General features: G+C 43.8%; 1 protein-coding gene across 1 annotated transcript in view; it reads right to left on the bottom strand.

The window, feature by feature from the left end:
• The window catches only part of ALG13 (ALG13 UDP-N-acetylglucosaminyltransferase subunit), a 97,981-nt gene that overhangs the window by 23,765 nt on the left and 48,539 nt on the right, over positions 1-25,677 (bottom strand). Inside the window, exons 17-20 of the mRNA XM_067471713.1 lie at positions 14,227-14,479; positions 12,048-12,161; positions 6,018-6,174; positions 2,376-2,511 (exon numbers count right to left, since the gene is read on the bottom strand). Coding sequence (XP_067327814.1) covers positions 2,376-2,511; positions 6,018-6,174; positions 12,048-12,161; positions 14,227-14,479 — 660 coding nt within the window. The remainder of the gene's footprint in view (positions 1-2,375; positions 2,512-6,017; positions 6,175-12,047; positions 12,162-14,226; positions 14,480-25,677) is intronic.

The following is a 25,677-nucleotide window of genomic DNA, read 5'->3' as shown; positions in this document are numbered from 1 at the left end:
AGATGGTGACAGGGTATAAATAAAGTTTTTATTATTATTATTATTATTATTATTATTATTATTATTATTATTTTATTGACCATTTACCCACTGAGTCTCATTTAATTCGGACTAAATAGCAGGATTTAATCTGTTGTCAAAAGCTTACATGGCTGGGATCACTGGCTTGCTGTGAGTTTTCCAGACTGTATGGCCATGTTCCAGAAGCATTCTCATCTAACGTTTTGCCCACATCTATGGTAGGCATCCTCAGAGGTTGTGAGGTCTGTTGGAAACTAGGAAAATGGAGTTTATATATCTGTGGAATAATGTCCAAGGTGGGAGAAGAAAGTCTTGTCTGTTTGAGGCAAGTGTGAATGTTGCATTTGGCCACCTTTATTAGCACTGAATGGCCTTGCAACTTCAAAGCCTGGCTGCTTCCTGCCTCAGAGATCCTTTGTTGGGATATGTTAGCTGGCCCTGATTGATTCTTGTCTGGAATTCCCCTGTCTTTTCTATGAACAGAAAGATGGAGTAGCCATGGGGAGCCCTCTCAGCCCAGTCATACCAAACTTCTACACTCTGAAAAACAAGCCCTGGAAACAGAAACAAAAAGCCCGCTATATGGTTCAGATATGTGGATGACACCTTGATGATTTGGAGCCATGGGGAAGAAGAACTCAACAAGTTCCTGGACCACCTCAACAGCATCCACCCAAACATCCAATTCAACAGGAAGGAAAATTGCCATTTCTAGATGTCCTAGTCATCTGCAAACCAAATCAACAATTGGATCACACAGTTTACAGACAGATAAGATAACAACATGAAAACTCCAACCATCGCCCAGAACAAAAAAAGGACAATCAAAACCCTAGCAGACCATGCAAAAAGAACCTGCGAACCCCACCTCCCCTAACGTGAACTTAACTATCTAAACTGGGCTTTACAGGCCAATGGAGACTCCACCACAGACATCAGAAGAGCAGCAAGACCAAGAACATGCCATGAGAGTCATGACGAAGATCCATCTAGAGGAAAAGTGTTCTTATCATACATCAGGGGAACCACTGACCGCATAAGGAAGCTGATGAGGAAACACAACCTACAAACTATCTACAGACCCACAAAGAAAATCCAACAAATGCTACGTTCAGCAAAGGACAAGAGGGATCCTCTCACCTCTGCAGGAGTCTACCGTATACCATACGTAGGGACCACCAAATGCAACAGTATTGCCCAGACACTAATCAAGGAACATGAAAGGCACTGCAGACTAATTCAATGAGAAAAGTTAGCCATAGCAGAGCATCTGAATGAACCAACCTGGACACGGCATATTCTCTGAGAACAGAGAAATGCTGGACCACTCTAACAACCACATGTGAGACTACACAAAGAAGCATGCATGTGGACAATTTCAACAGAAAGGAGGAAACCATGAAAATGAACTAAATATGGCTACCAGTAAATCTGGACAGTGAATAAAGAAAAACACTAAAAAAACAGGGGAATTCCAGACAGGAAACAACCAGGACCAGCTAACACCTCCCAACCAAGGATTCCCCCAGGCAGAAAGCAACCAGGCCTTGAAGCTGCCAGGCCATTCAATGCTAATCAAGGTGGCCAATTGCAACATCCACACTTGCCTCAAACAGACAATAATTCTTTCTCCCACCTTGGACATGGAGCTCCCAATGGTGCAGTGGGATAAAGGGTTGAGCTGCTGAACTTGCTGACTGAAAGATCACAGGTTCGAATCCAGGGAGCAGCGTGAGCTCCCACTGTTAGCCCCAGCTTCTGCCAACCTAGCCGTTCAAAAACATGCAAATGTGAGTAGATCAGTAGGTATCGCTCTGGCGAGAAGGTAACAGTGCTCCTTGCAGTCATGCCGGCCACATGACCTTGGAGGTGTCTACGGACAATGCCGGCTCTTCGGCTTAGAAATGGAGATGAGCACCAACCCCCAGAGTTGGACACGACCGAACTTAATGTCAGGGGAAAACTTTTTTTACTTTTACCTTTTTACCCTGGACATTATTCCACAGGAATATATATATATAAACCCCACTTGCCTCATTTCCAGCAGACCTCACCTCTGAGTATGCCTGTCATAAATGTGGGCAAAATGACAGGTGAGAATGCTTCTGGTACATGGCCGTACAGTCTGGAAAACTCACAGCAACCCAATGATGATGATGATAATGATATTGGTTTGGATAAAAAGCTTGCTGAACATACTGTGTGCTTCTCTGTTGTAATGCGCAAACCTATCCCTATTCTTTTCATGATATGTCCACCTCTGCTTCCACATTTTCTGTTGCATGAATGCACATACTTCATCAACTGGGGAACAGCCTACATCTGAGTGGTTCTCCTTGAGATTTCATGCTCACCATTGTCACTTGGTTCTTCGACTTCTTCCTCAGAGGAATTGAGACCCTGTTTGTTTGGCGGAATGGGGCTCGGGGCCCTTCTGGCAACCCAAAATCCGGTCGAAGCAGGGACAATTGGAGCCGGGTTGCCCTGGTTCTGGGGAACAAGATAGCAGGTGTCATTGGAAATCCATGCAATTTACATGAGTGCAATGGTTCTCAGCTTTTGGGTCCCCAGATGTTTTGGCCTTGAACTCCCAGAAATCCTAACAATTGGTAAACTGGCTAGGATTTCTGGGAGTGGTAGGCCAAAACACCTGGGGACCTACAGGTTGAGAACCACTGCATTAGAGCATCCCTTCCCCATCCTAACCTGAAGGAGACAAAATAGGTGGGCCTTAGAAACAGCAAATATGGGAGCATCTACTTCATAAAATTAATGCAGTCGATACTTTTTTTATCTGATTTCATAGAATCATAGAGTTGGAAGAGACCTCATGGGTCATCCAGTCCAACTCCCTGCCAAAAAGCAGGATAATTGCATTCAAAGCACCCCTGACAGATGGCCATCAAGCCTCTGTTTAAAATCTTCCAAAGAAGGCGCCTCCACCACATTCCGGGGCAGAGAGTTCCACTGCTGAACAGCAATCACAGTTAGGAAGTTCTTCCTAATGTTCAGATGGAATCTCCTTTCTTGTAGTTTGAAGCCACTGCTCTGCGTCCTAGTCTCCAGGGCAGCAGAAAACAAGCTCTCTCCCTCCTTCCTTTGACTTCCTTTCACATATTTATACATGGTTATCATGTCTCCTCTCAGCCTTCTCTTCTTCTGGCTAAACATGCCCAGCTCTTTAAGCCACTCCTCATAGGGCTTGTTCCCCAGACCCTTGATCATTTGAGTCGCCCTCCTCTGGACTTATTCCAGCTTTGTCTCGATGTTATGGAGTCCTGGGAGTTGTAGTTTGGCACTATTTGGCAGAGAAGGTGCACAACCTTGTACAACTACAACTCCCAGGATTCTATAGTACTGAGCAATCACAATTAAAATGGTGTCCAATTGCTTTAATTCTGCAGTTTAGATGCTTCTAAGACCTAGTTTTCAGCAGGAAAAAGGAATCATGGTGTGGCGATAGGTAACAGGAACACAGGTGAGGGCTCCCTTTTTTTACTTCACATACAAACTCAAGTGAACTCATAGTGGGAAAAAAAGAAGCGCTCAGAACCCATTTATGGCTTTGATGAATGTCAATTTAACAACGGCTTTTCTTCTCTTACGCATATGCTTAACCACTTTGAATAATGACACTGAATCACTGCAACACAAAACCACTCCAATCTACTAATAACAACTTTGGAATCTAAACTCTAATGCACTGAAATTATGACTCACTTCTGCAAATTCAGCTTTTTCTCAGCACTGGATGTATGCAAATGGCCTAGCTCTACGCATCTTGTTTGCTTCCGAGAGCAATAATATTTCACACTGAATAAGGATGGACCAACCACACTGCTTCATGATGCGACACACCGTTTAGCCAATTCCTCTCAATTGTATCCTTTATGTACTAATCTGATCTGAACTGTAGTTCAAAAATGCAATTCTTTTTAAAAATATAACTTTTAAAATATAACTCCTTCGATTTGTCTCCCTTACAAAGCATGTATTCACAGGGAATTGAAAGACGTGGATGCATTAAGTTTGTTCCAGCATAAAAAGGTACATAGGAATGTTGTTGTTGTTCATTCGTTCAGTTGTCTCCGACTCTTCGTGACCTCATGGACCAGCCCACGCCAGAGTTCCCTGTCAGCCGTCACCACCCCCAGCTCCTTCAAGGTCAGTCCAGTCACTTCAAGGATGCCATCCATCCATCTTGCCCTTGGTCGGCCCCTCTTCCTTTTGCCTTCCACTTTCCCCAGCATCATTGTCTTCTCTAGGCTTTGCTGTCTCCTCATGATGTGGCCAAAGTACTTCAACTTTGTCTCTAGTATCTTTCCCTCCAGTGAGCAACCGGGCTTTATTTCCTGGAGGATGGACTGGTTGGATCTTCTCGCAGTCCAAGGCACTCTCAGAACTTTCCTCCAACACCACAGCTCAAAAGCATCTCTCTTCCTTCGCTCAGCCTTCCCTAAGGTCCAGCTCTCACATCCGTAGGTGACTACAGGGAATACCATGGCTTTGACTAGGCGGATCTTTGTTGCCAGTCTGATGTCTCTGCTCTTTACTATTTTAGCGAGACTGGACATTGCTCTCCTCCCAAGAAGTAAGCATCTTCTGATTTCCTGGCCACAGTCTGCATCTGCAGTCATCTTTGCACCTAGAAATACAAAGTCTGTCACGGCCTCCACATTTTCTCCCTCTATTTCCCAGTTGTCAGTCATTCTTGTTGCCATAATCTTGGGTTTTTTGATGTTTAGCTGCAACCCAGCTTTTGCGCTTTCTTCTTTCACCTTGATTAGAAGGCTCCTCAGCTCCTCCTCGCTTTCGGCCATCAGAGTGGTGTCATCTGCATATCTGAGGTTGTTAATGTTTCTTCCAGCAATTTTCACCCCAGCTTTGCATTCATCCAGCCCCGCACATCCTCGCATGATGTGTTCTGCATACAAGTTAAAAAGGTTGGGGGAGAGTATGCAGCCTTGCCGTACGCCTTTCCCAATCTTGAACCAGTCTCTTGTTCCGTGGTCAGTTCTGACTGTTGCTACTTGGTCCTTGTACAGATTCCTCAGGAGAGAGACAAGGTGGCTTGGTATGCCCATCCCACCAAGAACTTGCCACAATTTATTATGATCCACACAGTCAAAGGCTTTAGAATAGTCAATGAAGCAGAAGTAGATGTTTTTCTGAAACTCCCTGCCTTTCTCCATTGTCCAGTGGATATTGGCAATCTGGTCTCTCGTTCCTCTGCCTTTTCTAAACCCAGCTTGAACATCTGGCAACTCTCGCTCCATGTATTGCTGGAGTCTTCCTTGCAGGATCTTGAGCATTACCTTACTGGCATGAGAAATAAGGGCCACTGTACGGAATACAACGCCCCTTTTATTAAATCAGCTTCACTGGCTGCCGAACCAAATTCAAGGTGCAGGTTATGACCTATAAAGCCTTAAACAGTTCAAGCCCCACCTATCTTTGTGATTGCATCTCCCTCTATGAACCGGTGTGGACTTTCATATCTTCTGGGGAGGCCCTCCACATATTTTAGGGGACTTGTTGACATATGGTGACCCCATGGATTTTGTAGTTTTCTCAGGCAAGGCATTTGTGGGATCTCTATGTCAATGAATAGATCTGAGGATGCTTGCCTATGAAAACCATATGAAATCTCTTAGGTTCCCATATGTCAGCAAGTCAAGTCTATGCCTTGACTTATGGAGACTACACACATTTCATATGATTTCCTAAGCAAGGAAGACTCAGAGGTGGTTTTGTCAAGTTCATTTTCTGAAACAGAACATACCGCATGTGGTATTTGTTGGTGGTCTCCCATGTAAGTACCCATCAGGACTGACACTGCTTAGTTTCCAAGATCTAGCAACTTTTGGATATTTAGATCTAAAAGGACTGGCATACGCATGAGTGATCTTGGAAATCAATCCCTCATTTCATAACAACCCTTCAATGGCAGACCTTGACACTTTTCTATACAGTTACCTTCCCGTTCAATGACTTACGGGCAATGCAGGAAAAGTTGTGTCATCTCCTTCTTCTATTTCATAGAAAGTGATGGTTTCTTCCAAACCTTGAGGTTCCTCACCATTTTCTGGTGAAAATCCGTACTGGCACTCCTTGTTGACACATTGCATCTGGCGGCGACTCCGGCTGTATGAGCTTCAAAGCAAGACAAGGAAAGACATTAAAAGCAACCAGTATGACCATACATTGTCTAAGACTGGGGTACTCTGGAAGAAAAGAATCTAGTTCTTGAAGGAGCCAAACTATCAAATAATAGATGTAGCATTACAATTATCCTATGTTGACTTGCAATATAGCTTCTGATCTCAGTCCAAGCTCCTAGTGATGATACTCACAACTCTAAATAATAATATTAATGGTTTATATGGTTTTTATAATATTAGGTTGAATGTTTTAATTCTACTTTGAATGGAGTACAATGCCAATTTCTGTGAGCTGCCTTGAGTCGCCGTAAGGTTGAGAAAGGCAGGCTACAAATGCCATAAATAAATAAAACCGTATCAAATAAATAAATGACTTGAGACATTAATATTCTCTATATTATTTTGCTCAAGAGCTGGGACTGGCTTTGTTCTATATCCTTCCAATGATAGTAATGCATTGTGAGAGGACACAGGACAGGGTCTTCTCAGCTGTGGCACCTCAATTGTTGAAAACCGTCTTCTTGAAGGCTCAGTTGGTGCCGAGACTACAGTCATTCAGACAACAAGTTAAAAAAAGGTCCTTGACATTGGGATTTCTTCCAAGTTAAACCTCTATCTGTCTTTAAAACATTTAAATCTGTTTTAACTCATTTAATACACAGCCAGCCCACCTAGAGAAACCCTATGAATCAAATAAATAAATCAGCTAAGGTTAAACCAGGAATGTTCAAACCAAGGCCCAGGGGCCAGATATGGTCCCTTGGACTCTTTTCTCATGCCCTCCTCTCTCTCACCATTCTATCCTTCCTTCGTTCTCTCTTTCCTTCCTCCTTCCCTCCCTCTTTTTCCCTCCCTTCATCCTTCCCTTCTACCCTTTTCCTCCTTCCTCCCTCCCTCCCTTCTTCCCCCCCCTCTCTTTCTCCTTCCATCCTTTTTGTCTTTCCTTCCTTCTCTCTTTCCTCCCTCCCTCCATTTCCTCCCTCCCTTCCTTCTCTTCCTCCCTCCCTCGCATCCTTCTCATTTTCCTTCCTCCTTTCCTCCTGGGGGATGTTTAGCTGGGAGAAGAGAAGGTAGAGAGAACCATGTTTCAAGATTCAAAAGGGTGTCCCATTGAGGAGGAGAAGGGAAAAACTGACTTTGTGCTGCTCCAGAGACCAGGGCACAAGGGAGCAATGGTTTCAAATGGTAAGGAAAGAGATTCGGCTGAAAAGATTAGGAAGAACTGCCTGAGAGTAAGAGCTGTTGGAGAGTGGCATATGGTGCCCTGGAGTGTGGTGGAGTCTCCTTCTCTGGAGGCCTTTCTGCCGAGGCTGTCAATAGAGAGTGCTTTGATTGTGCTTTCTTGTATGGCAGGAAGTTGGACTGGATGGCCCTTGGGGGTCTCTTCCAGCTCTAGGATTATATCTCAGGAGCAGGCAATGTGGGGTCTAATGGATACACTTTTTCTCTCCCATCCACCATCTCATCCTGACCAAGACCAACCCTTTTGGGATCCAAACATTTCCCATCTGTCCTTCACTTTCTGCCTCTCAAAGAGAAAAGCAAGGGGAGGAAAGGGCAGGGAGGGGGCTTGGGGAATATGTATTTATTTATTTACAGTATTTATATTCCGCCCTTCTCACCCCACAGGGGACTCAGAGCGGATTACAATGTACATATATATGGCAAACATTCAATGCCATAGACCAGTGGTTCTCAACCTGGGGTCCCCAGATGTTTTTGGCCTACAACTCCCAGAAATCCCAGCCAGTTTACCAGCTGTTAGGGTTTCTGGGAGTTGAAGGCAAAAAACATCTGGGGACCCCAGGTTGAGAGCCACTGCCATAGACACATACATAAAGGCTATTTAACATTCCAGCTTTTTCATGAGGGTATTCTGGCCACCAGGGGAGCTGTCGCTTCACCGTCCATTTGTGACACTGATTAAGTACTTCCTCATTCTTTGCATGCTTGCATGCTTGCTGGAGATTTTTATGGCGTTGTACATTAGCCTCCCCGCATAAGCAGTCCCTAAATTTCCTACTTGATGGATGCAACTGTCCTTCGGGCTGCAAAAGTTGACAGCAAGCTACCCACATTGGTCGGAAGCTCACTCCGACCCGGTCTGGCTTTGAACTCATGACCTTTTTGGTCAGTAGTGATCTAGGAAACTCCTAGCATTATGTCCCAATGTACTTTATCAGAGATCCAGGATATTTGCATGCCCATCCCCCTCCAAACACTCCACCTGGTCATGCCCAGCACTTTTAATTATTACATTTGGCCCTGCCATTGATTTTAATTGCATAATTGTGTGTTGTTAATGTTATTGCTTTGTTTTTTTAGTTATTTTGCTGTTTGTTGTTGCTGTTGTTTTTACTATTGTATTTGGGCTCGGCCTCTTGTAAGCCGCACCAAGTCCTTTCGGAGATGGTAGCAGGGTACAAATAAAGGTTTATTATTATTATTATTATTATTATTATTATTATTATTATTATCTTAATGCAGCTGACTCCCAGCCAGCTGTGCCACAGTCCCGGATAACCCGAGCCACCCACCCAACTCTGGCCCACCATGCGGTCCCCAAGTTAGAAAGTTTGCCCATGCCTGGGTTAAACCCATAAACATGAAGGGTCGGGCTTCATTTTTAGCTTGTTGCAATTTTCAATATCTTTTTTGGCTAAACTTGATTTTACTTTACTGTGATTTTACTCTACACCACAGGGAGAAAGTCCAATATAGGGCAAACTATATAAACATTTTAATAATAAATAAACGATTGAATTTAATTAAATGGAAAGATCTGTGTCTTGAATGTTAACAGTGTCTCGGTTTCTCAATTTCAGCAGGAGACTCTGGGCGTGTGTTTGAACTCTGGGTCAACAAAACAAAAAAAGCTTTATTTGAACGCATAAATGCAGGGATCACTGGTTGTGTTCGAAACCATTAAAGAGTGGCCTTGGGCTTCCAAACAAAGATGCTGCAGAAGCTAGAAACTGATATGTCCAATCTTTAAAATTGGAAAAATGAGTTCATTAAACATAGGCCACCTTCTCTTAACGGACTCCCTTGCTTTGCAAAACCCAGAAGGGCTTTTAAAACTCTATTCTCAGTATGGAGAAACCCAACCGGTCCTGTCCAAGGTGCCAGAGTTAAAAGGATCTAGCATAGCTCTGGAAGGGAAATATGTTTGCATGGAAACACTGGAGAAAGAGGAGGCCAATTGTATTAATTCTACAGGGTAGATCAGGTACGGGCAAACTTCGACCCACCAGGTGTTTTGGACTTCAACTCCCACAATTCCTAACAGCCGGTAGGCTGTTAGGAATTGTGGGAGTTGAAGTCCAAAACACCTGGTGGGTCGAAGTTTGCCCATGCCTTGGGTAGATGCACCCTCAAAAGGCAAAACCACCTTTTTTCTCTATGTTGTAGACCAGCAATCCCAAACTTCTGGTCCTCCAAATGTTTTGGACTTGGCCTCCCAGAATCCTTGCTCATTAGCCGTATTGGTTTGGGATTATGGGAATTTCTGTTGGAGACATTGGCTCCCGAACTGCTTCATGACTACAAAGCCAGTTAGACTGGGGCTTACAGGAGTCATAATTCAAAATACTAGGAGGGCACCAAGATGAGGACAGCATGTAGTTCTTCTTGAGTGAAGGAATATGTTATTTTAGCAATTCTCTTCCTGCTGTAAGGAACACTTCCAAAACTAGTTTGTAATCCAGTGGTTCTCAACCTTCCTAATGCCACAACTCCTTAATAGAGTTCCTCATGTTGTGGTGACCCTCAACCATAACATTATTTCAGTTCCTACTTTATAACTGTAATTTTGCTACTCAGTTCTTGTGGGTTTTTTCGGGCTATATGGCCATGTTCTAGAGGCATTTCTCCTGACGTTTCGCCTGCATCTATGGCAAGCATCCTCAGAGGTGAGGTCTGCTGGAACTGGGGAAAAAGGGGGTTTATATATCTGTGGAATGACCAGGGTGAGCCAAAGGGCTTTTGTCAGTTGGGCTAGGTGTGAATCTTTCAACTGCCCACCTTGATTAGCATACAATGGGCTGACTGTGCCTGGAGCAAACTCTTCTTGAAAGGTGATTAGATGTCCCTGCCTGTTTTTTTCTCTGCTGTTTTTGCTGTTGCAATTTTAGAGTTTTTTAATACTGGTAGCCAGATTTTGTTCATTTTCATGGTTTCTTCCTTTCTGTTGAAATTGTCCACATGTTTGTGGATTTCAATGGCTTCTCTGTGTAGTCTGACATGGTGGTTGTGAGAGTGGTCCAGCATTTTTGTGTTCTCAAATAACACAATTTTGCTACTGTTATGAATCAAAATGTAAATATATGCAGGATGTATTTTCATTCACTGGGCCGAATTTGGTGCAAATATCCACTATGCCCAAATCTGAATACTGGTTGGGTTTGGGGGGGGGGGGGGATTGATTTTGTCATTTGGGAGTTGTAGTTGCCGGGATGTATAGTTCACCTATAATCAAAGAGCATTCTGAACTCCACCAATGATGGAATTGAACCAAACTCGGCACATGGAACTCCCATGACTAACAGAAAATACTGGAAGGGTTTGGTGGGCGATGACTTTGACTCTGGGATTTGTAGTTCACCTACATCCAGAGGTGACAAACAATGATTCACCTGGATCAAACTTGGCACAAATACTCAATATGCCCATATGAACCAAACTTGGCACACAGAATTCCCATGACAAACAGAAAATACTGCACTGGTTTGGTGGGCATTGACTTTGAGTTTGGGAGTTGTAGTTAACCTGCAACCAGAGAGCACTGTGGACTCAAACAATGAAGGATCTGGATCAAACTTGGCACAAATGCTCAAGATGCCCAAGTGTGAACATTGTTGGAGTTTGGGGAAAATAGACCTTGACATTTGGGAGTTGTAATTGCTGGAATTTATAGTTCACCTAAAATCAAAGAGCATTCTGAACTCTACTAATGATGGAATTCAACCAAACTTGGCACACAGAACTCCCATGACCAACAGAAAATACTGTATTGGTTTGGTGGGCATTGACCTTGAGTTTGAGAGTTGTAGTTCACCTACATCCAGATAGCACTGTGGACTCAAACAATGATGGATCTGGGCCAAACTTGGCATGAATACTCAGTATGCCCAAATGTGAACACTGGTGGAGTTTGGGGGAAATAGAACTTGACATTTGGGAGTTTTAATTTTTGGGATTTATAGTTCACCTACAATCAAAGAGCATTCTGATCCCTACCAATGATCGAATTGGGCCAAACTTCCCACACAGAACCCCCATGACCAACAGACAATACTGTGTTTTCTGATGGTCTTTGGCGACCCCTCTGACACCCTGCTCATAACCCCCCCCCCCCCCCAAGTTCAGAAACGCTGGCGTAACCCATTTGAAATTCGGAACTTAGTATGCAGAAAATTTGCTTGTGGTTTCTTTATACAAAAAAGGCTTTTGTGAACAGAAAATAATACTTCAATGTATTTGTAGCTTGTTTTGGGTCATTTGCAAAACGCCTGAGTCCCTCCAGGGAAAAAGGGTGGAATATTTAAAAAGTTATTAATATTACTCCTGTTTAGAAATATTGTTGTCTGCACATGAAATGCTTTTTTTCTGCATGAAAAGGTTGTTGTGGACAGAAAATGATATTTTATGTGGGGGGAAAAACCACTTGTGAATTTTCCACAGAATAAGACCTCCAATGCAAAAAGTTGTAGAAGTCCGGTATTCCTCTCCCCAGGCTTCCACAACACTTGAGAACCATGTTTTCACACTTGTTAAAATATCATTTCCATCTTTGCCTTGTAGACTTACAGAATAGAGCAACACTGATTCCCCTGCTATATTTTCTTTGAAATATTTCAGACTTACCGTGACCTATATGAGAAGTTGTCGTAGCTTTGATAGCATCTCTTTCCTGCTGTAGGATAGAAAGCCATTTCAGGACCGACTATGTTGTTCCTGTTTATAAACCGGGCAGACCCCCTAAGTTTCAAAGATATGGGGGGGGGGGGGGGGAGAGAGAGAGAGAGTGAGAGAGAGAGAGAGATGAATACAAACTCATTTGCTGCAAGGAAAGGACTTGCTAGAACAGTATTTCTCAACCTTGCGATTGTCATGACCCCTTAATATAGTTCCTCATGTTGTGGTGACCCCCAACCACACAATTATTTTCACTGCTACTTCATAACTATAATTTTGCTACTGTTATGAATCATAATGTAAATATCTGATATGAGGGATGTATTTTCATTCACTGGACCAAATTGGGGACAAATATCCGATGCACCCAAATCTGCATCGGTAGGGTTGGGAGTGGTTGATTTTGTCATTTGGGAGTTGTAGTTGCTGGAATTTATAGTTCACTCCCAATCAAAGAGCATTCTGAACTCCACCAATGATAGAATCCGGCCAAACTTGGCACACAGAACTCCTGAGACTAACAAAGAATACTGGAAGGGTTTCATGGGCAATGACTATGACTTTGGGTGTTGTAGTTCACCTACACCCAGAGAGCACTGTGGACGCAAACAATGATGGACCTGGACCAAACTTGGCACAAATACTCAGTATGCCCAAATGTGAACACTGGTGGAGTTTGGGGAAAATAGACCTTGAAATTTGCGAGTTGTAGTTGCTGGGATTTGTAGTTCACCTACAATCAAAGAGCATTCTGAACTCTACCAATAATGGAATTCAACCAAACTTGGCACACAGAATTCCCATGACCAACAGAAAATACTGGAAAGGTTTGTTGGGCAATGACTTTGACTCTGGGAATTATAGTTCACCTACATCCAGAGGTGGCAAACAATGATTCATCTGGACCAAACTTGGAACAAATACTCAATATGCTCAAATGTGAACACTGATGGAGTTTGGGGGAAAGAGGTCTTGACATTTGGGAGTTTTAGTTGCTGGGATTTATAGTTCTCCTACAATCAAAGAGCATTTGAACCCCATTGACGATAGAATTGGGCCAAACTTCCCACATGGAACCCCCATGCCCAACAGAAAATACTGTGTTTTCTGATACTCTATGGCAGTGTTTCTCAACCTGGGGGTCGGGACCCCTGGAGGCATTGTGAGGGGGTGTCAGAGGGGTCACCAAAAACCACCAGAACACACAATATTTTCTGTTGGTCATGGAGGTTCTGTGTGGGAAGTTTGGCCCAATTCAATCCTTGGTAGGGTTCGAATGCTCTTTGATTGTAGGTGAACTATAAATCCCAGAAACTACATCTCCCAAATGTCAAGGTCTATTTTCCCCAAACTCTACTAGTGTTTACATTTGGGCATACTGAGAATTCGTGTCTAGTTTGGTCCAGATCTATCATTGTTTGAGTCTACAGTTCTCTCTGGATGTAGGTAAACTACAACTCCCAAAACTCAAGGTCAGTGCCCACCAAACCATTCCAGTATTTTTTGTTGGTCATGGGAATTCTGTGTGCCAAGTTTGATTCAGTTCAATCGTTGGTGGAGTTCAGAATGCTCTTTGATTGTAGGTGAACTATAAATCCAAGCAACTACAACTCCCACAGGACAAAATCAATACCCTCCTCCAATCTGTTACTATTCATAACAGCAGCAAAATGAGTTATGAAGTAGCAACGAAACTAATTTTATGGTTGGGGGTCACCATAACATGAGGAAGTGTATTAAGGGGTTGTGGTATTAGGAAGGTTGAGAACCACTGCTCTATGGTGACCCCGCTGACACCTCCTTGCGACCCCCCCCCCAGTGGTCCCAACCCCCAGGTTGAGAAAATGAAGTTAGCTGTCAGTAAGTCTCAAAGACGCACAAAATGTCCATTAAGTGAGGCCATGCTAAACACTGTGCTAGAATATTCAACTTACTGCATGCAAAACAACACAAAACTATTCATTCCTGGGCTGCATAGTTTATGGCCATTATCGCAAGAAGCTTTTCCATGGGACAGAAATTATATCAGCTCAGCTATGAAATTAGCATGGTGAGGAGTTCATAGCAATGAATTACCAATTTGGAACTAAAGGAGGGACTGCATCGGATGGATGATTAGGCTTCTTACCTGGACATCCCATATCCCCTGCCAGAGCGCTGGCAATTCGGAGGCTGGTAATGTTCATAAGGGCTTATATGGCCTCCGTTTTGAGAACAATGGACCGGAGAGGATCGTCCGGACGAAAGGCCATGCTGGAGCCGCGGAGGGAGGACAGCATGCCCTCGGCTGTAGGCCACCGTCATGTAGACCTCCTTTCCCCTGACTTTCTTGAACAACTTCTTCCGTGATTTTATGTCCATATCTGGAAGGATCAATGGGGTAAAGAATGAAAACCGTGGGGCACAGAGGGAGCATGCAATGGCATTGGGTCCACCACTAATTTGTGACTTTTACAATTGCTTACACTGTGGGTAGCGAGAGCCCCATTTCTGAAATTTCCGAGCTTCAGAAAGGACATCAGAACTATTTTATTAAACTTTTTCTCTACCTACAAATGACCCAAAACACACCACAAATGGTGACCATTAGAACCACCCACTTCCTCAGAAGCCCAAAGAGCTCAGATATCCTTCAAAAATGGTCCAAAATGGAAGCCTGGTGTGATGTTCATGCAGGTTAAGCCCACAGAGGGTTCAAAGAGGCAAAATGTGGCTCCTGTAGTCCAACACTTAAGGTAAGACATCTCGTTCCCCACCTTAAACGAGATGTAATAGATGATGGTATCAGGACATGGGAGGTGTTAGCTGGCCCTGATTATTTCCTGTCTGGAATTCCCATTTTTTATTTTTGCTCCTTATTTGCTCTCTTAGGATAGTTTCTGCTCCTTATTTGCTGTCTTAGGATAGTGGGTTGGTCTCCCTACATTATCTTTTAAAACCCTCCTACTTAAATACATCCTACCTCTGTTCACGTCCAGTGTTTATTAAAAAATAATAATTTATTACATCTGGCCCGGCCATAAGGTTTTAAATTCTCTGTGTTATTGTTTATATGTAAGTTATATTAATTCTACTGTTTTATTTGCTTGCTGTTTTCTTTTTACTGATGTGTTGTTGGGCTTTGCCTCATGTAAGCTGCCCCGAGTCCCCTTGGGGAGATGATGACGGGGTATAAATAAAGCATTTATTTATATAAATAAATGTTGGAGGAAAGGAAAAGAGATTTAAAGATGGGCTCAAAGTCAACCTTAAAAACTCTGGCATAGACACTGAGAACTGGGAAGCCCTGGCCCTTGACCGCTCCAGCTGGAGGCCAGCTGTGACCAGCAGTGCTGCAGAATTTGAGGAGGCACGAGTGAAGGGTGAAAAAGAGAAACGTGCCAAGAGGAAGGCGCGTCAAGCAAACCCCGACCGAGACCGCCTTCCACTTGGAAACCAATGCCCTCACTGCGGAAGAAGATGCAGAGCAAGAATAGGGCTCCACAGCCACATACGGACCCACAAGAATATTGGAAGACAATCATCCTTGGAAAGCGAGGGATCGCCTAAGTAAGTAAGTAAGTAAAGTATAAATAAAGCATTATTATTATTATTATTATTATTATTATTATTTATTCTCCCTGTGTTGTTGTTGTTGTTCATTCGTTCAGTCGTCTCCGACTCTTCGTGACCTCATGGACCAGCCTACGCCAGAGCTCCCTGTCGGCCGTTACCACCCCCAGCTCCCTCAAGGTCAGTCCAGTCACTTCAAGGATGCCATCCATCCATCTTGCCCTTGGTCGGCCCCTCTTCCTTTTGCCTTCCACTTTCCCCAGCATAATTGTCTTCTCTAGGCTTTCCTGTCTCCTCATGATGTGGCCAAAGTACTTCAGCTTTGTCTCTAGTATCTTTCCCTCCAATGAGCAGTCGGGCTTTATTTCCTGGAGGATGGACTGGTTGGATCTTCTCGCAGTCCAAGGCACTCTCAGAACTTTCCTCCAACACCACAGCTCAAAAGCATCGATCTTCCTTCGCTCAGCCTTCCCTAAGGTCCAGCTCTCACATCCGTAGGTGACTACAGGGAATACCATGGCTTTGACTAGGCGGATCTTTGTTGCAAGTCTGATGTCTCTACTCTTCACTATTTTATCGAGACTGGACATTGCTCTCCTCCCAAGAAGTAAGCGTCTTCTGATTTCCTGGCTACAGTCTGCATCTGCAGTAATCTTTGCACCTAGAAATACAAAATCTGTCACGGCCTCCACGGTTTCTCCCTCTATTTTCCAGTTGTCAATCATTCTTGTTGCCATAATCTTGGTTTTTTTGACGTTTAGCTGCAACCCGGCTTTTGTGCTTTCTTCTTTCACCTTGATTAGAAGGCTCCTCAGCTCCTCCTCGCTTTCGGCCATCAGAGTGGTGTCATCTGCATATCTGAGGTTGTTAATGTTTCTTCCAGCAATTTTCACCCCAGCTTTGCATTCATCAAGCCCCGCACATCGCATGATGTGTTCTGCATACAAGTTAAAAAGGTTGGGTGAGAGTATGCAGCCTTGCCGTACGCCTTTCCCAATCTTGAACCAGTCTGTTGTTCCGTGGTCAGTTCTGACTGTTGCTACTTGGTCCTTGTACAGATTCCTCAGGAGAGAGACAAGGTGGCTTGGTATGCCCATCCCACCAAGAACTTGCCACAATTTATTATGATCCACACAGTCAAAGGCTTTAGAATAGTCAATGAAGCAGAAGTAGATGTTTTTCTGAAACTCCCTGCCTTTCTCCATTATCCAGCGGATATTGGCAATCTGGTCTCTCGTTCCTCTGCCTTTCCTAAATCCAGCTTGAACATCTGGCAACTCTCGCTCCATGTATTGCTGGAGTCTTCCTTGCAGGATCTTGAGCATTACCTTACTGGCATGAGAAATAAGGGCAACTGTACGGAAGTTTGAGCAATCTTTCGCATTTCCCTTTTTTGGTATGGGGATATAAGTTGATTTTTTCCAGTCTGATGGCCATTCTTGTGTTTTCCATATTTGCTGGCAAATGGCATGCACCACCTTGACAGCATCATCTTTTAAGATTTTAAACAGTTCAGCTGGGATCCCGTCGTCTCCTGCTGCCTTGTTGTTAGCAATGCTTCTTAAGGCCCATTCAACCTCACTCCTCAGGATGTCTGGTTCTAATTCATTCACCACACCGTCAAAGCTATCCTCGATATTGTTATCCTTCCTATACAGATCTTCTGTATAGTCTCGCCACCTTCTCTTGATCTCTTCAGCTTCTGTTAGGTCCCTGCCATCTTTGTTTCTTATCATACCAATTTTTGCCTGAAATTTACCTCCAATGTTTCTAATTTTCTGGAAGAGGTCTCTTGTCCTTCCTATTCTGTTGTCTTCTTCCACTTCCATGCATTGCTTATTTAAAAATAGTTCCTTATCTCTTCTGGCTAACCTCTGGAATTGCGCATTTAACTGGGCATATCTCCCCTTATCCCTGTTTCCTTTTGCTTTCCTCCTTTCTTGGGCTACTTCCAGTGTCTCAGCAGACAACCATTTTGCCTTCTTCGTTTTCTTTTTCTTTGGAACGTACTTTGTTGCCGCCTCCTGAACAATGTCGCGGACTTCTGTCCATAGTTCTTCTGGGACTCTGTTTACTAAATCTAGTCCTTCAAATCTGTTCTTCACTTCCACTGTATATTCGCTAGGAATGTTAGTGAGATCATATCTAACTGGTCTGTGTATTTTCCCTGATCTCTTTAGTTTTATTCTAAATTGGGCAATAAGAAGTTCGTGATCTGAGCTACAGTCAGCCCCAGGTCTTGTTTTCACCGACTGGATGGATGTCCGCCACCTTTGGCTGCAAAGGATGTAGTCAATCTGATTTCGGTGTTGACCATCTGGTGAGGTCCATGTATAAAGCCGTCTTTTAGGTTGTTGGAAGAGAGTATTCGTTATACACAGCGAGTTTTCCTGGCAGAATTCTATCAGCCTGCGTCCCGCTTCATTTTGTTCTCCCAGACCATGCTTGCCTGTGATCCCAGTTGTCATTTGACTTCCCACCTTGGCATTCCAGTCTCCTGTAATGAAAATAATGTCTCTTTTTGGTGTATTATCCAGTAGGTCCTGCAGATCCTCATAGAACTGATCTACTTCTGCTTCTTCAGCAGCTGTGGTTGGGGCGTATATTTGGATCACTGTGATGTTGAAAGGCTTTCCTTGCACTCGAATTGAGATCATTCTGTCATTTTTTGGGTTGTATCCAAGCACCGCTTTAGCGAATTTCTTATTAATTATGAAGGCTACTCCATTTCTTCGATGTTCCTCTTGTCCGCAGTAGTAGATCTGGTGGTCATCTGATGTGAAGTGTCCCATTCCAGTCCATTTCAGTTCGCTGACCCCCAGAATGTCTATCTTTAGTCTTGACATCTCACCAATAACAACATCCAATTTGCCCTGGCTCATAGATCTTACATTCCAGGTTCCTATGGTGTGTTGATCTTTAGAGCATCGGATTCGTCGTTCGTCTCCAGTACCGTCGGCCGCTAGCCTTCCTTTCGGCTTTGAGCTAGCTGCGTCATCACATCTGGGGCTAGTTGAACTTATCCTCTGCTCCTCCCCAGTAGCATTTTGGCCATCTTCCGACCTGGGAGTCCCATCTTCCAATGGCATACCGACATATCTCTGGTTGTACTGGTCCATTTAGTTTTCTTGGCAAGGATACTGGAGTGGTTTGCCATTGCCTTCCCCAGGGATCACGCTTGGTCTGACCTCTCTGCCACAACCGTCCCGTCTTGGGTGGCCCTTCATGGTTTCGCTCATGACATCATTGAGGTGCTCAAGCTCCAGCGCCCCGACAAGGCGGTGATCCTTTGCTGGAGTTTCTCCCTGTAGAGATCTTCAATGTGTTGTTGAAGGCTTTCATGGCTGGAATCACTGGGTTGCTGTGAGTTTTCTGAGCTGTATGGCCATGTTCCAGAAGCATTACTTATTTATGTATTTACAACATTTCTACCCCGCCCTTCTCAACCCCCGAGGAGGACTCAGAGCGGCTAACACTGGCAACAATTCAATGCTGCAATATCACAATATAACAACAATATAAAACCATAAATACTACAACATTACATATACAATAACATTAATTATACAGTCATATAGCCGTTTCCATTATCATAACAATCATCATATGGTCCAGTTCAATGCCCAAAGTGTCGTTGTGCCTGCCAGCCAAAAGCCTGGTTCCAAAACCACATTTTTTTTTCCTAAAGGAAAGGAGGGAGGACGCTGATCTAAGCTCACTAGGGAGCAAATTCTACAAGCGAAGGGTCACCACCAAGAAGGCCCTGTCATTCATCCAAACCAGACACATTTGCGATGCCGGTGGGACCGAGAGCAGGGCCTCCCCAGAAGCATTCTCTCCTGACGTTTCACCCACATCTATGGCAGGCATCCTCAGAGGTTGTGAACTAGGCAAGTGAAGATATATAAACTTTACTGTTGAGGGTGGGAGAACAGTGCTTGCCTAGTTCATAACCTCTGAGGATGCCTTTCATAGATGTGGGAGAAACATCAGGAGAGAATGCTTCGGGAACATGGTTACACAGCTCGGAAAACTCACAGCAACCCAGTCATTCCGGCCATGAAAGCCTTCAACAACACATTAAACTGTATGGTATTTGTACCCATTGGCTACAATTTGCCAAAATAATTTCCTAGGGACTCCCTGCCAATGGCTCAAGGAGGAGCACCAGTTCATGAACCGTTTTGAGTCATTTCAACAGAAAGGAGGAAACCATGAAAATGAACAAAATCTGGCTACCAGTATTAAAAAAAACTCAAAAAAAATTACAACAGCACAACAGAGAGGAAAGAAACAAGGACATCTAATCACCTCTCAACAAAAGTTTGCTCTAGGCACTGTCAGGCCATTATATGCTAATAAAGGTGGTCAGTTGAAACATTCACACCTAGCTCCAGCAGACAAGAGTCCTTTGTCCCACCCTGGTCATTCCACAGATATATAAACCCTTTTTCCTAGTTCCAACAGACCTCACTACCTCTGAGGATTCTTGCCATAGATGCAGGCGAAACATCAGGAGAGAATGCCTCTAGACCATGGCCATATAGCCCAAAAAAACCTACAACAACCCAGTGATTCTGGCCATGAAAGCCTTTGACAATACGTTTTGAGTAACTCTCATCTAAACCCAATTTGTTAAAGGCAAGGCTAACTGACGGTTAAGTCCATTAAAATCACATTTTGCCAACGCAAGACAGCAATGCGGGTTGCATTTATCAGAACGAAAACCTCCGCTTCTTTTGTAGCCAGATGTCGAAGTAATTCATTTGATCCACAAGACGGTAATTTGAGGGAAAGCTTTCACATCTCGGCTGTGCGATTGCGAAGGTGGAAATGATTTTATGGCGATATAAAGGATGCCGACAGAGCGGAGAGTTCGCTTGTAAAGAAGCCCAATTGAGCATCTCTCTCGTTATCTCTTCAGATATTCAATTTATGGGCAGATTCAGCAAGATGAACACTAATCAGATTTCAGGACCTATACGCATCTATAAGAAAGCAAACTTTCCCGTTATAAAGAAAGCGGCTTCTTCTGACCTTACTACTCCAATATGTTTGATGTTGACACATACAGTGAACAGGAAGGGAGATTTGCCTAGGTTTTGGACATGAGTTACAATTATTATATTTTGTTATTTTCATACACATTGCATTTTCCCATTTTCCAAATTCCTTTCTGTCAACTTTTTATTGATTAAATAAACTTTGGGTTGCTATGAGTTTTGCAGGCTGTCTGGCTATGATCCAGAAGCATTCTCTCCTGACGTTCCACCCACTTCTATGACAGGCATCCTCAGAGGTTGGGAAGTCTGTTGGAAACTAAGCAAGTGAGGTTTATATATCTGTGGAATGTCCAGGGTGGGAGAAAGAACTCTTGTCTGCTGGAGGCAAGTGTGAATGTTGCAATTGGTTGGAGTAGCATTGGATAGCCTTGCTGGAAACTAGGCAAGTGAGGTTTATATATCTGTGGAATGTCCAGGGTGGGAGAAAGAACTCTTGTCTGCTGGAGGCAAGTGTGAATGTTGCAATTGGTTGGAGTAGCATTGGATAGCCTTGCTGGAAACTAGGCAAGTGAGGTTTATATATCTGTGGAATGTCCAGGGTGGGAGAAAGAACTCTTGTCTGCTGGAGGCAAGTGTGAATGTTGCAATTGGTTGGATTAGCATTTGATAGCCTTGCTGGAAACTAGGCAAATGAGGTTTATATATCTGTGGAATGCCCAGGGTGGGAGAAAGAACTCTTGTCTGCTGGAGGCAAGTGTGAATGTTGCAATTGGTTAGATTAGCATTGAATAGCCTTGCTGGAAACTAGGCAAGTGAGGTTTATATATCTGTGGAATGTCCAGGGTGGGAGAAAGAATTCTTGTCTGCTGGAGGCAAGTGTGAATGTTGCAATTGGTTGGATTAGCATTGGGTAGCCTTGCTGGAAACTAGGCAAGTGAGGTTTATATATCTGTGGAATGTCCAGGGTGGGAGAAAGAATTCTTGTCTGCTGGAGGCAAGTGTGAATGTTGCAATTGGTTGGGTTAGCATTGGATAGCCTTGCTGGAAACTAGGCAAGTGAGGTTTATATATCTGTGGAATGTCCAGGGTGGGAGAAAGAATTCTTGTCTGCTGGAGGCAAGTGTGAATGTTGCAATTGGTTGGATTAGCATTGGGTAGCCTTGCTGGAAACTAGGCAAGTGAGGTTTATATATCTGTGGAATGTCCAGGGTGGGAGAAAGAATTCTTGTCTGCTGGAGGCAAGTGTGAATGTTGCAATTGGTTGGATTAGCATTGGGTAGCCTTGCTGGAAACTAGGCAAGTGAGGTTTATATATCTGTGGAATGTCCAGGGTGGGAGAAAGAACTCTTGTCTGCTGGAGGCAAGTGTGAATGTTGCAATTGGTTGGATTAGCATTGGGTAGCCTTGCTGGAAACTAGGCAAGTGAGGTTTATATATCTGTGGAATGTCCAGGGTGGGAGAAAGAACTCTTGTCTGCTGGAGGCAAGTGTGAATGTTGCAATTGGTTGGGTTAGCATTGGATAGCCTTGCTGGAAACTAGGCAAGTGAGGTTTATATATCTGTGGAATGTCCAGGGTGGGAGAAAGAATTCTTGTCTGCTGGAGGCAAGTGTGAATGTTGCAATTGGTTGGATTAGCATTGGGTAGCCTTGCTGGAAACTAGGCAAGTGAGGTTTATATATCTGTGGAATGTCCAGGGTGGGAGAAAGAACTCTTGTCTGCTGGAGGCAAGTGTGAATGTTGCAATTGGTTGGATTAGCATTGGGTAGCCTTGCTGGAAACTAGGCAAGTGAGGTTTATATATCTGTGGAATGTCCAGGGTGGGAGAAAGAATTCTTGTCTGCTGGAGGCAAGTGTGAATGTTGCAATTGGTTGGATTAGCATTGGGTAGCCTTGCTGGAAACTAGGCAAGTGAGGTTTATATATCTGTGGAATGTCCAGGGTGGGAGAAAGAATTCTTGTCTGCTGGAGGCAAGTGTGAATGTTGCAATTGGTTGGGTTAGCATTGGATAGCCTTGCTGGAAACTAGGCAAGTGAGGTTTATATATCTGTGGAATGCCCAGGGTGGGAGAAAGAATTCTTGTCTGCTGGAGGCAAGTGTGAATGTTGCAATTGGTTGGATTAGCATTGGGTAGCCTTGCTGGAAACTAGGCAAGTGAGGTTTATATATCTGTGGAATGTCCAGGGTGGGAGAAAGAATTCTTGTCTGCTGGAGGCAAGTGTGAATGTTGCAATTGGTTGGATTAGCATTGGGTAGCCTTGCTGGAAACTAGGCAAGTGAGGTTTATATATCTGTGGAATGTCCAGGGTGGGAGAAAGAATTCTTGTCTGCTGGAGGCAAGTGTGAATGTTGCAATTGGTTGGGTTAGCATTGGATAGCCTTGCTGGAAACTAGGCAAGTGAGGTTTATATATCTGTGGAATGTCCAGGGTGGGAGAAAGAATTCTTGTCTGCTGGAGGCAAGTGTGAATGTTGCAATTGGTTGGATTAGCATTGGGTAGCCTTGCTGGAAACTAGGCAAGTGAGGTTTATATATCTGTGGAATGTCCAGGGTGGGAGAAAGAATTCTTGTCTGCTGGAGGCAAGTGTGAATGTTGCAATTGGTTGGATTAGCATTGGGTAGCCTTGCTGGAAACTAGGCAAGTGAGGTTTATATATCTGTGGAATGTCCAGGGTGGGAGAAAGAATTCTTGTCTGCTGGAGGCAAGTGTGAATGTTGCAATTGGTTGGATTAGCATTGGATAGCCTTGCTGGAAACTAGGCAAGTGAGGTTTATATATCTGTGGAATGCCCAGGGTGGGAGAAAGAACTCTTGTCTGCTGGAGGCAAGTGTGAATGTTGCAATTGGCTGGATTAGCATTGGATAGCCGTGCAACTTCAAATCCTGGCTGCTTCCTGCCTGGGTGAATCCTTTGTTGGGAGATGTTAGCTGGCCACGATTGTTTCTCTCTGGAATTTCCCTGTTTTCTGAATATTCTTCTTTATCCTGATTTTAGAGTTTTTCAGTACTGGTAGCCAGATTTTGTTCATTTTCATGGTATATTTATTTATTTATTTCAGATACTTGTACCCCGCCCTTCTCAACCCCCCCGGGGAGGGGGGAGGGAGGGGACTCAGAGCGGCTTCCAGCTGGCAACAATTCCATGCCTCCAATGTACACTTAATAAAATAAAATCTATATAAATAAAAATGTAATGTTAGTTTGGGGGATTAGCATAACTCAAAAACCACTGGGCAAATGGCCACCAAATTTGGCCACAAGACACCTACTAACCCAAGGAGTGACTATCACACACACACACACACAAAATGATTTTGTCATTTGGGAGTTGTAGTTGCTGGGATTTATAGTTCACCTACAATCAAAGAGTATTCTGAACTCCACCAAGGATGGAATTGAAACAAACGTGGCATACAGGACTCCCATGACCAACAGAAAACACTAGAAGGGTTTGGTGGGCATTGACCTTGAGTCTGGGAATTGTAGTTCCCCTACCTCCAAAGAGCACTGTGGGCTCAAACAATGACGGATCTGGACCAAACTTGGCATGAATATTCCATATGCCCAAATATGAACACAGATGGAGTTTGGGGAAAATGGACTTTGATATTTGGGAGTTGACGTTACTGGGATTTATAGTTCACCTACAATCAAAGAGCATTCTGAACCCCACGAGCGACAAAAATGGGGCAAACTTCCCCACAGAGAACCCCCATGACCAACAAAAAATACTTAAGAACATCCAGTCCAGCTCCCTTCACCAGGGCAAGAAAACATAATCAAAGCCCTCCTGACAAAGAGCCATCCAGCCATATATATATATATAGATCTATATGATTCACACACAGATAGAGATATAGTATCATAGACTTGAAAGGGACTCCTAAATAAGGACAATTATGTGTTGCATGTTCCAGAGTAGGCAAACCAGACAATCTCCACATCAACACTGACAAAGAAACAAGAAATACTGTTTACCCACAAGCATAAAGAAATTACATATATTAGAAACCAACACTTTCTCATTATTTTCCAGATCACCAGACTGGGCCACAGGAATGCCTGGCAGAGGACGGCTAGTACATAATAAAATCCAATAATTACATGCATTTAAAAAATTAAATCACATTAATTAATTAAAATCTGTTTCTGTTTCAACAACAGCCTGGTGGCCTTATCTGAGCCGAATTCTCCATCAAACATGTTCATAGTCCATTTCCATAGCGATTGTCATCATTGTTACTGTCACTGTCAGCAAGATTACCCAAAGGCCTGGTCCCACATCCACGTTTTTAACTTCTTTCTAAAGGAAATGAGGGATGTCGATAATCTAATTTCACCAGGGAGTGATTTCCACAGGCGGGGGGCCACCACCGAGAAGGCCCTGTCCCTTGTCCCCGTCAAGCACGTTGACTTCAAACTACAAGAGAGGAGATTCCATCTGAACATGAGGAAGAACTTCCTTACTGTGAGAGCCGTTCAGCAGTGGAACTCTCTGCCCCGGAATGTAGTGGAGGCTCCTTCTTTGGAAGCTCCTAAACAGAGGCTGGATGGCCATCTGTCAGGGGTGATTTGAATGCAATATTCCTGCTTCTTGGCAGGGGGTTGGACTGAATGGCCCATGAGGTCTCTTCCAACTCTTTGATTCTATGATTCTATGATTCTATGATGACAGAGGCGGGGCCGAGAGCAGGGCCTCCCCAGAAGATCTTAAACTCCGGTGGTTGTTAGAGGACTTGATAAACCAACCTGGACACAGAACACAGAAATGCTGGACCACTCTAACAACCACATCAGGCTACACAGAGAAGCCACTGAAATCCACAAGCATGTGGACAATTTCCACAGAAAGGAGGAAACCATGAAAATGAACAAAATCTGTCTTCCAGTATTAAAAACTCTAAAATCAGGACACTAAATAAAGAGTAGCATTCAAAAGACAAGGGATTTCCAGGCAAGAATCAATCAGGGCCAGCTAACACCTCCCAACAAAGGATCTCTCAGGCAGGAAGCAGCCAGGCTCT

Source organism: Anolis sagrei, chromosome 10 (genome assembly GCF_037176765.1).
Source record: "Anolis sagrei isolate rAnoSag1 chromosome 10, rAnoSag1.mat, whole genome shotgun sequence".
Lineage (NCBI taxonomy): Eukaryota > Metazoa > Chordata > Lepidosauria > Squamata > Dactyloidae > Anolis > Anolis sagrei.
This window is presented reverse-complemented; position numbering and strand designations above follow the sequence as displayed.